The sequence below is a fragment of the Pavona decussata genome, unplaced genomic scaffold, assembly GCF_977016875.1.
Source record: "Pavona decussata unplaced genomic scaffold, jaPavDecu1.1 SCAFFOLD_61, whole genome shotgun sequence".
Lineage (NCBI taxonomy): Eukaryota > Metazoa > Cnidaria > Anthozoa > Scleractinia > Agariciidae > Pavona > Pavona decussata.
Window position 1 is genome coordinate 2847956 of NW_028145482.1, and position 14545 is coordinate 2862500.

Genomic DNA, 14545 nt, shown 5'->3' on the forward strand with positions numbered 1-14545 from the left:
GCTAGCAAAGAAAACCAAATGGTATCCACATCAGCGAGTATTTAGCCCTAGTGACTCTAAAGAAACGGAAGCCCTTGATACCAAAGCTGAAAGCTGCTAAAGAGGCTGGAAAGATCGCCCAGATATGACGCCGAGACCGGGAATCGAACCCGGGCCACATTGGTGGGAGGCGAGTGCTCTCACTACTGCGCCATCCCTGTTCTCACAAGATTTACAACCTACATCTCCGGTTCTTGATCGAGAACAACAATAAAGCTGTAGCTAGTATGAGCCCAATGGTTTCTTTATGGGCATCCTTGCCATATGTTTCTCCCTCTTTTGTTCTTTATTTATCTTTAATGTTTTAATATATATTTATCTTGTAACGATGTGCAAGAATAATGGCAAAAAAATTAATAAATAAAATAAACTGAAACTGAAACTGAAAATCATGTTGTATTCAGCCTGGCTGAAATTTGACGATGGAAAGCTGTCATTTCAGGAGGTATCTGAAAACGTGTATGAGGGCGATTCAGATGCACGTATCACATGCAGAGTCAGATGCAAGAAGCCAGGGGATGACGAATGATTTCGTTTCAGTTGACCTCGCCAAAGCTATCGAAAAACAAACTTTGTAGCTATAGAAGTTCTAGCCGAAAAACTCCAAGAAAAGGTACCTAAGCCTGAGAATGTGTTGGAGTTGTTAATGAAAGCTGCGTCCGCAAAGACCCTTCCACCAGGAATTAAAACGGGAGGTGTAAATCGTACCCAGCGGGAGGAAAAGCACAACCGCCTTCTACAGCTTGTAAAAATCTTGTAGTCATTTATGCAGATTGAAGATCAACAACGATGATGAATTTTAATTTATACAATGAACTGTGTAAAACTCTCGTTTTGATTGGTGCAGCGGAGTTTGTGATTAGAGTAGAGACGCAAGAATGACGTCAATAAGAGGTGTGACGGGCGCACGTGATCAGAGTCTAGAGTCAAGGAGAGTGACTGGTCAACAAAGTTTTGCAAACTGTTTCGGCGAGTAGCGGACAAACACAGGCAGATTTTCGCAGGGAATAAAACTGTCTGATGGAAAGTCTGAAAACGACCATTGGAAGTGACCCCAACCGGCTAAAAAGGCTAGAACTTTATTGCGATGTGAAATGGAAGGAAATAAGTGTCCAAATATGTCGACGATAAAAATCCGGTAATGACGATCACAAATTGCAGTGAAACCATTGACATTCTGTTATATTCTGGGGTCAGAAATTCCTCTTGAAAGAAAGGGTTAGTTCTGAAAATATTAGAGCCGGAGATTTAGAATCACGCTTACGGCAAACTGCAGACGAGAGATTCGCGTTTATGTTTTCTTGAAAAAATGAGTACATAGATCAAATAATTCTCGCCGTTCATGCTAACGCAAAACTACTCAATGCTACTGAAAAAACTGAAAACAGCGAGCGGCAAATGAGGGGCATGGTCACGTGGTCATTTCTGTCGTTTGCCGTAAATGTGGTTCTAAATCTCTATTTTTTTGGTAAAATTCTTTCGATTATACTAAAATTTAGAGGATCACAATTGCGTGTGTGTAGTAGTCTAGGAAGTTTTCTGGAACATTTTTGACTATGCTGAGTCAACGTCATGCTCGCTTAATGTCTTGCTTATTGTGTAAAACGAATGGATCTCATTTTATCGTGCGTCTGTCCTCTGATAACACAAAGGGGATGTCAAAGCGAGAACAGAACATCAGTGACACCCCTCACCAGCGGCTGGTAGCGTATTCCTTTTTTCACACCACGTTTTTGATACCATCTCTGCGTTATCAGACTACAGACACACGGCAAAATGAGGTCTATTTGTTAAATAAAGAAATAACGAAAGATAATAATGTCCATTTGTAGAAAGGTTGTTTTTTTTTCGTAGCCTGAGACGGGATGATATGACCTTAAATTCAAATAACATTCTTATTCCGGAGTTTATTTTTTGTTTGTTACTTTTCCAAAAACATAAGTCAGTCGGGCGATGGGAAACGAAACGGTTTAAAGGCCTAACCATGCGATCTTTTATCACGATCTTTGGTCAACAAGAGGTCCCACTACAATTTCCATGACTCTACCACATACCACAAACTTCAGTTACCTGACTCATTAACTCAATAGTCTAGCAGTTATTTTCATAATTCGTAGAAGTAGAGATTTTTTTTTTCCGCGGCCAAATGGTACCGCTAATTAACGGATGAATTAAATTTGAGGCGTATTTGCGTGAGTTGACATTAATATAATCTGGATCTGTTTATAACTAGCAGCAAATGCCAACCTAGCAATTGGTTATAGTATCAATAAATGAGCAGCACCTGTCGATGTCCGCGTCTTCCTCGGCCGATTTCTTGGTCCTTTCTTGTGGAATTTCATCACTTGGCCAAATTCTTCCAAGTTGTTTATTTTTTAGGTGAATCTTCATCGACAATGCCATGAGGAGCCAACGGTTGTTTGTCAAGTTTTGTGTGTCTTGTTTCTGGATCCCGAGTTTTATGACATTAATCAAATATTCAACAGTGTCTTGATAACTTCGCCACGATTGGTTCGAAGACTGAAACCGACAAAGGTAGCTATGGAGTTTGTGACCAAATATGGTCACAAGTTTTACACTAGGCAGAAGGGCGTGTTTTTCATCAACGAGATGATTGGCTACATAGGGCTGACGAAAGGTGATATCATATTTGTTTTTCCCAAATATTACGGCGTCAGCTAATCAAGATGATTGGTCCACAACAACACCGACAAAGGTTGCTATGATATTCGTTTCTAAGGCGTGATTTTGGTCTAAAAGATGATTGATCAACAGCAGGATATAATGAAAACAAGGTTAGCTACGATATTTGTTTTGCTTTTTGTTTGACCACAACAACAACCACGCTTTGTTTAGATTTGGTAAACCAGAATTACAAAGGATAATGTTTGTTAACAGTTTCTATTACCCCTGGTAATGGTAGTACAGGGCTCGATACTAGCACTCACCCGTTCACCGTTGGAGAGTAAAATAAGTTGAGTGGAAAGTAACAAAAAAAAAAATACAAATCAACCAAAAATGCTTGCCCGATAAGCCAAGTGGTTTTCTACAGTTTAAAAAGCAGTTTGTTTTGGTTGTTCAAACAGCCAGGTAAAAAAATTAATAGTAATAAATAAATAAATAAATAAATAAATATATATACGATGGGCTGTTAAAGAAGGACTTCATTTTGGAAAACAAGAATATCCACAAACTCCGCACGTGTACTTCTGGCGTAGGAAGACTGGGTACAAGATGGATGATACAATAGAGAGCCAAGCAGTCTGGGGATGGGAAATGTGATCCGCCATATTGACGACTCTGCCATCGATCGATAATCATGAGCCTTTTTCGTTTTGTTTTTGAACGCACCAGCGATCAAGTTCAAAGTGCTGTTTCAGCAGACAGCCAAGAAGGAACGGAATAAAAGAGTCAACGTCGCGGGAAAAAATATGAACAGGAAAGAAAGACGACTGGACGCCTCAAAATCTTTTGTCGTTAATCGCCATGAATTTGTTCAAGCTGACAAGAATAGCTCCTTCTTCAGCGGAAAGCTTTCATGTGAGTAATATAAAACCGGGCCCGCGGAGCAGGTTTTCGAGGGGAAAGGGGGGTTCTTGTCTAGAAATGCATAAAAAACCGTTGACACAGATGTAATTTTTAAATTGTATCAACCAAAATGTGTTTTTTTTTCTTTTGAACTAAGGGACCGTTCATTATTTATCGGAAGGGTGTGGGGGGGGGGGGGTGGCTGGTGATTTTAGGGGGGGACCTGAAATTTTGGACACTAAAAAAGGAGGGGTCCTGGAGTAATTGCTGAGTTATGGACGGGCGGCTTGAAATTTTAAAAGGGTCAATGGTTTAAACGGAGAAGTTAACCTTTTGTATATGGTATTACTTAAAACACTGCTAAAAAGCTAGCATAATTATACACATATTTACAGCAATGCAACAGCAACTGAACTATTATTAAATTGTATAGTTGTTACCCCAGTTCTACAAGTGCAGCAGTGAATCAAGAAACCACAAAACTTATATTAAAATCTACTACAGATGTATGTTCTTAAGTGGTTGAACTGTTCTGCGAAATCAAGAAAACCATATAAGAGCAGTGTGACGTTCTAGATGTATATTTACAGTAAATGTGAACATTTTTAATAACTACGTTAATAAATGCAAAGACTAGTCTCCTGAAAAATGTATTCATTAATTTGTTCCTCCTACACCTCACCATCATCTTAATCGCTATTGTCATCACCATCATGGTTGCCATCATCATCGCCATCAATGTCATCATCATTTAATATCGTCATCGTCATCCTCATCATCATCATCGTCATCATCATCATCATCATCATCATCATAATCATCATCATCATCATCATCATCATCATTATCATCATCACCATTTCCCAAAAATTTTGTTCCTTTTTCTTAAAACGGTTGTGATCGGTTTTCAAAGTCGACAGAATTCGAAACCACAGCTGAAGTAAATTCTTTACACTCTTATCTGACACTCGGAACATTTCGTTGCTCGAAACAAGCGCTCTGTTTTTCGCCAATGGTCTTATTTCTAAGCAATGGCGCTAAACCGGAGGAACAGTCTTAAAGGGAACTGTGTTCCTGTTTTGGTCATTTGGCACAGCTTGTCCTGTTAATTAAAACAACCGTGCCCCCTAAGTCATTAGAAACACTTTAGACCATCAGTTCCAATATTACTACTGCAAGTACAGCCTTTTTTACCATTCCCGTTGTTGACAATACTTGGATGTTGTTGGGAGGACGGGCTCGACGGAAAAGCGATGAACAATTTCTAGTTATAAAATGTGTTACATAAAATATATCGAAAATAGTGACTTGATATTCTGAGTAACTGTAAGTTTGTCCCCATTGTTCCCGTTAAACCCAGTATACCCGCTTAATCTGAGCATTTCTTTTCACGGGAATCCATTCACCGTGCTTCAAAGTGTCTGGACATGACGGGGATGGCGGATTTGACGGGAAAGCGGGGAACAACTTCCAGTTTAACTGCATGTTATCTTAATATAATTTAATTATTATTTATAATATACTGTTAGATACTTACGGTTATAAAATATGTTATATTAAATAGATTAAAAGTATATCAATAATAGTGAATTTATATTCTGAGTAACTGTAAGTTTGTCCCCGTCGTTCCCGGTAAACCCAGTATACCCGCTCAATCTGAGCTTTTTTTTTCACGGGAATCCATTCTCCGTGGTTAAAAGTGTCTGGATATGACGGGGATGGCGGATTTGACGGGAAAGCGGGGAACAACTTCCAGTTCAGTGGTATGCCATTTCAATTTAATCTTATTATCATGTTTGGTATTGGAATGCTACACAATTCTCCAGGGCACTTATTGCATGTTGTTGATGACACTATTGAAATCAACTAACAGATTCCTTTCTGCATATGAGTGCTATTTTTGAAATCCTGAATGTAGAATTAACAACATGCCTATGGAAAACTATGCGAGGGCTTCGGCTTCTTGACAAACACATTCTTGTCAAAGGAATGCTGCACGTCTTTTCATGTATTACATAACCATGTTGACTCTCCTTTAAGTCAACAAAAAGATTTCTATCAGCGCAATTTTTGGCAAACCCGGTATGTACTATCACGTTTCTTGAAAGTATGAAAGAGTCTGTTTTCCTTTTGTGGTCAAAGGAATGCTACACCTCTTTTCATGTATTACATAACCATGCATTGTCAGTGTACAAGATATTCGGTCCAAAAGAAAAAACTTTAAAGGAACAACAAGCCTTCGCTGAAAAAAAAATTTCCCAAGTATTTGGGCATAAATATCGGTTGCAAAACGACGCTGTCATCAGTTCAACACTAGCAGCCATGGTGAGCGGACCTGCGAAGCAGCTCAACAGTAAGGTACGTTGGACTTCTTTGCCGCTTCTTGCAGCTTAGTTTTTTCCCTTGCAGCTAAATTCTAACCAAGATATATTATTTCCACAGAAAATAAGAAGTGCTTTAATCAGTACCATTTTGACAACCGTGAAAGGATGCTCCTTGATCAGCACGAAAATTTCATTCAGTACCGGAGAACGCGAATCGCTTGAGAAGACTTGGAAAGAAATTCCAAAGAAGCGAGACGAGTGTGACCAGGCACTGAAGAAAGTACAGGGGATGGCATTTTTTTTCTCGGCCATCGGTTCGAAAGAAGTGAGACCCCGACAAAAAGATCAAGCGAATAATTCACAACAAGGTCCCGTTGAAGAAAAAACCTACCACCCCGCCATTAGTTATTGGCTCGCACTCAAATCAGTGAACGGCATGCAAGTTTCTACAGTCCCCATACACAAGGCTTTGCTGGAAATCGGAGTGGAAGCTGACCCCAAATCTTTACCGTCGTGCGTTCCAGGCAAAGAGGAAAGCTGTGCTTCGCCTTTATGCCAAATTGTGAAAGATCACAACAACTCCTTCACACAAAGAAAGGTAGACGCCTCCTTTCGATATGGAATAGAACTACTTTAAAGCCAGCTGTGCGAAGAACCTATTGGGTCGCCCACGGGCAGTGAACGCGTTGTGCGCCTTCAAGTGATCTCGCCGGAATTCAGGGCAATATTGACAAAGAAGGCCATACCGGCGTTGGCCCAAGCCGGAATGGTTTTCGATGTCTTCGGGATAGAAGAGTCTCAAAACGCCGAAATCACTCCAGAACCAAGTCAAGATCTTGCTTCACCAATTGGCATCGCCCTGAACGACGTAGAAAGGGCGATGAGAAAACTTGGCTACGCCCTTTTTCACGGCGAGGTGTATAAAAAGCTAACAGCGGCCAAATACACATACGAGCACTGTAGCTCAGTGAAGAAATTCCTGAGCATCCTTGGCCGCAACCCCAAACTACGAGAGACTGTTTTACACCATACCAGCCAACTCGTTCAAATCATGGGAGACCGCGAAAGCGAGATGTGTGACCAGTTAACGATAAATTACGACCTTGTAGAAGTGCGGGACGGCTGGTGTTACTCAATCCCAAATCGAAAGTTTATCAAAGACGCCATTCAAGACCCAAGCATAGGCAAAATAACACCAAGGGCGTTTGTCGATTATGATCACACAAAGAATTCTGAACCCGGCTATTTCCAGGCCATCCTCGAGAACAGCCTCGACGAAGTAGAAATTTCGCATTTTTGCGAGTACTTCCTACGGCTTCTAAACCACGGAGGAAAGCAGCACAAAGAGAGGGTCCTCTGTCTTATTGGGGAGCCGAACAGTGGCAAGACGTCTCTTTTTACTCCACTTACGGCAATCATTCCGAGGAGGTAATACCCCAACACTGAAAAGCAAGTAGCATGTACAGTGTCAGCTTTTTATGAAATACAGCAACTAGTAAGAGCTCATTTATTCATAAAACTTGTTTTGTGTTTGTTTTTTTGTGTCGTTTCAGGTACATCGCGATGATTTCTAAACAGCGTGCATTCAACAAGAGCATGATCGACACAGACACGCAGATCATATTCCTTGACGAGGCCTATGCAAAGATGCTCGATCCAGATGATTGGAAAGTAAATAATAATAATAATTAATAATAATATTTATTATTTATATTGCGCTTTTTTCTATAAAAATAATCAAAAGCGCATTACAATATTATTATAAAGCTAAGTTAAAAATTTACGATATTGTTAAACTGTCGTTTTCTTAACTGAGATAATTGCATCTCTCTTTTCATACAGATGCTGACGCAAGGCGGCATTTCAGCATACGACAAGAAATACAAATCTGCGGTCCCCCTTGAGATACGGTGTCCCATTTTCATTACATGTCAGACTGAGATGGACTTCGGCGCCGACCACAACGATGCTATGGAGGTTCGCCTGCAGAAATTTCATTTCAAAAGGTAAGAAAGCTTAAAAAGCACTCTCGGTCTCGTCCCAAACTAGTTATTGCTCGATACAGCCATCAAGAAACACCTTCACATGGTGTCGAACGTTGACAAAAACGGAAAGGAGATGCATGGCTCGGAAGACTTATTGGTATTTTTTAAAGTTTTGTCCCTACTTATTTTGAAGGTTAAACTCGACCAACGCTGCTGGTGTTCAGGAGTACTTGAAAAGCCATGCAATGGACTGCATCGTGTGGGCCTCTACCAAAGCAGTGACTCCAGAAGACGAAGTGCCTCTTAACACCTCAAGAGCGCACGACGGACCACTAGACGAGGACGAAAAGGAGCGCATTCGCTCTGCCTTGCTTGACGATAGCGAGAGTGGGGAAAACGAAGATAATGTCGATGGCTCCCAAGAAGAAGAAGAAGGAGAAGGAGAAGAAGAATCTGACGGAGATTCGGATGCAGAGGATGTGCCACTACGAGCATCTGAGTTCTGGGATAGAAACCTATCACGAATATCGAAGGAGAGAGGAAAAGTGCCCAAGCAGAGCCTAAAGGAAAGACAACTCGCCCTTATCGGAGCGAAAGTTCGAAACGCAATGGAGGAAGCAGAGAGAGATCTACACGATAGAGAGAGCAGATTCCTAGAGGAAACAAGGCGTCGATGGGTGAGTTTGGGAATGATAAGGGAGGAAGATGCCCATCTTCTAGACAAGGTCGGCGGACCATACCATCCTAACATAGAGAGAACACGTGAGGAGTATTTTCTGAGGAAACGGGAAGAAGAGATGCAAGAGCTCGAAGAAAAAGCGAGAAAATTCTACGAAGACGAGTGGGTTCTTCAGAAAGAACAAGAGCTGATAGATCTCCAGAAGCAAGAAGACTCTGCCACTGACCAAGACGTAAAAAAAGCCCTACAATATATGATCGGTGTCGCCGAGGAGGCCCTTAAGTTAAATTTCAAGAAAGTAGAGGTCCCAGGTCTGGCAAAGCTTGTGCTGGAGGAACGGAGACGCAAGTGCGTAGAAATGGGATGGACGTCCACTCAGCAGACGCAATGGATATGCACCATCTGGCAGTCACTCCCTTACCCCTGCGAGGTGTTGCCGCGACGTGACGAAGAGACAGACGAAGAGGACATGTTTATAACGCAGGCGCCTTCCCACACTCAAGACAGTGGCTACAGAGAAACTGTGGAAGAGTTAAATCCTCTCTCGCCCAGCAGAGCAGCGACACCTAGAAGGAGCCCACCTTTCGACCCCGACTTTGTACCCCCAACTCCTAGCTGGGTTGTAAGACCAATTGAAGATTACAGCCTTCCCAGCACATGGGGAGGAATCCCGGTGAACAGCCCCAAACGACCAACGAAAAGAAAGTCACCGGGAATGCAGAGGGCTGGCAAGCGTGGAAAATGTCTGTCGGGTCAGAAAACAATAACAGATTTTTTTTTCTAGTCAGTAGAATCCATTTAAGTGCGTAACTAGTGATTAAACGTTCATTAAGAGTATTGAGTTCACGTTGCATTACAAGAATAAATAGAATATTATTGGAAATCACAAGTGTGTGTGTGGACACCTTTTGTTACTATATAAAATGAAATATGCTATCTGTGTAAAGTAGGGCTTAACCCGTCACCATGGATATAAATACAGTTCTGTTATGATAGCTGTTTGAGCGAAATAAAATGAGCATTGGAAATATTTACTGTGTGCCTAAAAGCTCGAGGCTAAGGAAGGAAGAAAAACACAAGAAATAAAGTAAGCTATTTCGATTCCTTACATCAATTTCAACATTTCTCTTCCTTTCCAAAATGGCGAGCAAAGTGTTGACTAAAGGCATAAGTAGCGTTCAAGACTTCGAATGTGTGTACAATAAATAGATTACAAATATTCTGTACAATAATATAATAATATTCTGTTGTTGATTGTTACCATGGCAACCGAATAATGTCAATTGACGTGTCACTCCCAAATTGTAATTGATAATAATTAAGCGTACACCGTAATAATTTTCCTAATGACAATAAATGAAATTATCTATTTATCGTTTTTTCACTTGTGTGTCATATGTTTGAAGCGCCAACAACGGAAGAGTCAAAGTCAAACCATGTCGAGATTTAACAAGGGTCTCCAATTGACGGATTCTAGCACCTTGAGCTCTTCTTCTATAATGTCCTCCCTTTTCACTGGCGTGCATACCATGTCCATAAACAAATCATTTCTGGCAAAGTCGCTGTCCTCCAATTTGATCGCAAGAAACAGACACGCCAATATAAGTCGTCTTAGAGATGACTTTTTCCTGTCCTTGGAACTGTTCAGGTGACGCCATAGAAGACTTTCCGCCAACAAAGCAGTACTTTCGGGGAAATTGGCGGCACACATCCCTTGCAAAAACTCGCCTGCCAACTTGATATCTCGTAAAGTTAGTTCAGGGTGCTTATCGACAAGGCTGTCCATGCTAGCGCGTCGGCGTCCAGGAGCAAAAGAGATCGAATGCTAGAGTTGCTCGTTATTTAAAGCAGCAAATTGCTTTGATTGGACCATTTACTTTTTTGAATATTTATAGAATCGCCGCGTCGCTCGACATAGCAACGAGTTGGCTGTTCTTCCCTTTTGAAAATGAAAATCGACGTCTCTAAGGATAGCTTTCCATTGTCCAAAACCATACCTTTTGATCCCGGCTTTAAGATACTTGTCCTCCTCCTCCGTGAACAGTAAACTTGTTCTCCTCGAAGAGCTCTTTCCTTTAACTTTTATGGCACTCTCACAGGTTTTCTCTAGTGGTTTGTCGGCTTGGCGATCAGGGGGTGGGGCTTTTTGAACTGTTTCCACTTCGTCGGTAGAATTAGAGCCGTCTGATATTTCGTCATGTTCTTGCGAAGATGTAGATTTGTCAGAGAGACGCGCGCGAACATCTTTGTCAAGTTCCGTGCCCTTGTCGCCTTGCAGTTCCTCGAGAAACGCGTGCGCCTTCGTTGCGACGTCGCGAGATCTTTGCTTTTGGTAGTGTACCCTAGCAACTACAGAAGTGTGTTTCTGATCTTCGGAGATTGCGTTTTGCGCAGAACTGCCCAGTTTTAACGAGCTGGCGGTCTCTACTATTTGCCGACAGCGCGTGGGGTGAACGTACTTGCCTGTTGCGTCAAAAACCAATTTGCTCATTGATTCTCCGAGTTTGCTGTGCTGCCTTCCATTTCTTGTTACAAAAACATAATCGCATGTGGGCTTTAGAAGAGGACGAACGTGGTTGATGAAACCTTCAAGCACTTGCATGCTCGTGTCCGTAAGAAACAGCGAGTCGAAGCCGTATTTTCCCGCGGTTTTGAACATTTTCTGGTCGATATATCCACTGTTGGTCTTGGCATTGTTTACCATCTCCACAGTCAAATACTGATAGGTCATTGGCCGGGAGCCTTTCACCTTGATAAACAAATACAGGGCGAGAAATTTAGTGGCAAACGATAAATCCAAAGGCGACACCGCGCGCGGTTTTTCTTTACACGTTTTAAGCACGTTTTCGTAGCGCGGCAAGTAACGCCCGACCGCTTCCAAGAGTTGTTCTAACGATGCCCAATGCCCCTTAGCCTCTAACGTGTCTATGTCGAGTTCGCCGTTCCATTGAATACGCATCATTTTTGAAACTGTTCGACGCACCTTTTTCAAGTAGATCTCTGTGGTACAAAGACTGCTTATCACCGATTTCGACGCGCCGTTTACTTTTCTGAAGTCCACCATTTCCCCAATTGCGTCGATGTAACCCAGTCGTCCTGCGTGACCAAGCTTCCATTCGTCCTGCAGCATGTCAACAAATTTGAAAAGGAGATTCGGTGAGCACAAACCAAAGTCGATTATGTCAAATGTGAGCTCTTCGTCGTCTTCGCAGCAAAACTTCAAAAACTTTAAACACCTGCTGACTATTTGCTTGGATTGACGCTCGCTTTTGCATCCTCCTCCAGTACCACTTAGCCAGGTGTAGAGTTGCTTGGCAATTACGCTAGAATTATCAAAAGATGGAATGTCTTTTGATGTGCGCAAAATGTTTTCACGGGGCTCTTGTTTAACAGAGACAGTCGACTCGATCTCCTTGGCATCTTTGGTGTCGGGCTTTTCATCGAAAAAATAGAACCATGCATGCTTTTTCTTTACATGTTTTCTGCATCCTCGCTGGGTTGCGAATCCATCGTGACTACAATTTTGAACTGGGCAGTAGAAAAGGCCGTCTGTTTCATCTTCTTCTGAGTGAAGTCTCTTCGGCTTGGGCAAAGCATTTGGCAATTTTGACCAGTTGACTAACTCTTGGCTCTTGCTCATTTTTCGTCAAAGCTAAGACTGCAAATGCGCGTAAACTCTAACGGGCTTACGTTCAGTATACAGCTTTGCTCTCTCGAGACCAATCAATTTGACTAGCCAATCACAATCGTCTATGCAAGATATTTGCCCGAACGTGTTCTTTTGGTTAGACTCGAGACAATTGGACAAGTCCTGGCAAGTTCATGCTTGCACACGACAAGCTTGTGCATGTCCCAATAAACAGACAAGCAGGCTGAACCTGATTTTTGTTTATAAATAAAAAAAAATGGTTGGCACGTTAATAATACATTGCGCGTTTGCACCATCAATTGTCCGACACCAATCATCCCGACCCCTCCCCTAACTTATTCATCCTGTGACTTTATCTATAAAAACTAATTTGTGCATTCACTGACCCTCAGTTATGCTATACCTAATTACTTTTCAAATCTGGAACAAAAGTTCCTATTTAGTAAGAAAGGAACTTTCAATTAATAGGAATAATGATGGAGTGATAAGTTCCTTTGCAGGATAGATTGGAACTTATTTTTGCAAAAAAGGACCAAAAAATAAAGTTATCGGAACTCCCGTTCTCTTTTAGTAAAGGGAACTAGGAACACTTGGTCCTAATTTCCTGATCGCAGAAATTAATTCGGAACTTGAGTTCCCTTTCATTTCTTAAGGGAACAAATCAAGTAGAAAGGAACACATCGAATAGGAACAAATAGTTCCTAATTACAACAACAGGAACATCGCGTTCCTATTGTTGACCAATTTGTTCACTTTAACACCTAAACAGTTCCATTCCATGCAAAGTGTTTGAGGTCTCTTTGCAGCTAAAGGGACTAAAAACAAAAATGCGCGGAACACTCGCGCTTTAAAAACAAGGTTGGCTGTCGTGTCGCATCAACCAAAATTTTTTTTTTTCGACTCTGAATCACAAAAGCGGTCCACTTTCGAGGTTAATACAACGAATGACTAAAATCTAAGTTAATTTAGGTACAAAATAAAGGGATCATCACTTTTGGGGAATGTATATCAAGATCATCTTGACTATCATCATCACTACCATTTTGAGATTTTCCTTGACTTGTGCTAGCTTTTTTATGAAAGTAACTAGAAATTGGATTCATGTTTCTTTTGGGGGGTTGTTTCTTTTTTCTCTTCGTTTTCTTTTCCAGTTTGTGCACCAATGATTGGAGATCTTGGCCAACAACTCTCGAAGTGGTTCTGGGTGAGACCTAGGCTTAATATTCTTTGAATTTAAGTTTTCAATGTTAAGGTTGGATTTTGTTACAAGGGGTTTTAGAAAATCTCCCTTATCTAGTATATGATATGAACCACAGTGTGAGGGTGTCGATTTTAAGATCAAACAGAGCAAATTTCTAGTGTTCTTTTCCAAGGATTTCTTTCTCCTCTTCGCACGTTTCTTTCTCTGCTCCTTCTGTCGTCTCTTTTGTCTTTTCTTGTCCGACTTTTGGGCTGATTGCTAACTAAATCTTTTACAAAGGGAACGATACACTTCATTTGCATTTCCCGACAGTACTTTTAACTGCTGGATGGTTTCATCAACAAGGTCAATCTTCTCCTCGATGTACTGCAGTTTCTTTTTTCCCCCCTGGCAGGACATCCATTGTGGAAGAAAAACAGCTTTTCTTGCTATCTTGAATTTTTTTGCGTAAACTTTCACCTTCTTGAATTTTCTTCTCTAGTCTTGCAATAGTGTTTTCACAACGTCTCAAATCTCCACTACAAACATCCTGTGGTAGGTTTTGAAATCTACGGACGTTTTGGCCAAGACCATTGTTTTCACTGGATTGAAAACTGTAAAGAAAAGTACTAAATGTGGACACTTCCTTGTTTGTGTCATACATCCAACGCCTTTGTATGATTAGGTAATTGTGAAACCTCTCAAGGTTCCTAAACTCGCCAGCAGTTTCTTCAAATAACACAGGTGTTATTTCATTGTAATATGTCAACCTCTCTGTGTGTGGATTTGGAAACAGAAATGAATTGTATGGTGGCTTTGTTTCAAACACTTTCTTTTTAGTCATACAAACCCTGCCACTGCTCGTGCTTAATACACTTTGTTTCTTTGTGGAACCACCGTGAGGTACGCATCTTTGCTCTTTGGATTTTGCCAGTACAACAGCCTTCAATTTCAAGCGATGGTTCAAGGTAAATTCCGGTTGCAAATTTACCCATTCCTCTCAGTCTTTACCGTAAGCGTGGAGAACTGTTTACAGAGTTTATTAGAGAGGGATGCAGAGAACACCTGGATGGTACTCTTTGTGATTACTGTTCACGTCACCACTAGATTGGGCCTGAACTTTCGAGAGTTCCTCAGCCAGTTCCGGACCATGTCAACCCT

The 14545-nt window shown here is 41.3% G+C and overlaps 2 protein-coding genes across 2 annotated transcripts; one reads left to right on the forward strand and one right to left on the reverse strand.

Annotated features, from left to right (window-relative positions):
- Positions 1-4992: 4992 nt before the first annotated feature.
- Positions 4993-9339, forward strand: LOC146479094 (uncharacterized). Its single transcript, XM_085111116.1, has 4 exons — positions 4993-7319; positions 7445-7562; positions 7734-7897; positions 8070-9339. The coding sequence occupies exons 1-4, from the start codon at positions 6658-6660 to the stop codon at positions 9337-9339; spliced, it is 2214 nt and encodes a 737-aa protein (XP_084967242.1). The 5' UTR covers positions 4993-6657.
- On the reverse strand, positions 9118-12195 carry LOC146479095 (uncharacterized). Its single transcript, XM_085111155.1, has one exon. It carries the CDS (start codon positions 12193-12195, stop codon positions 10429-10431), a length of 1767 nt encoding a protein of 588 aa, XP_084967281.1. The 3' UTR covers positions 9118-10428.
- Positions 12196-14545: the final 2350 nt, after the last annotated feature.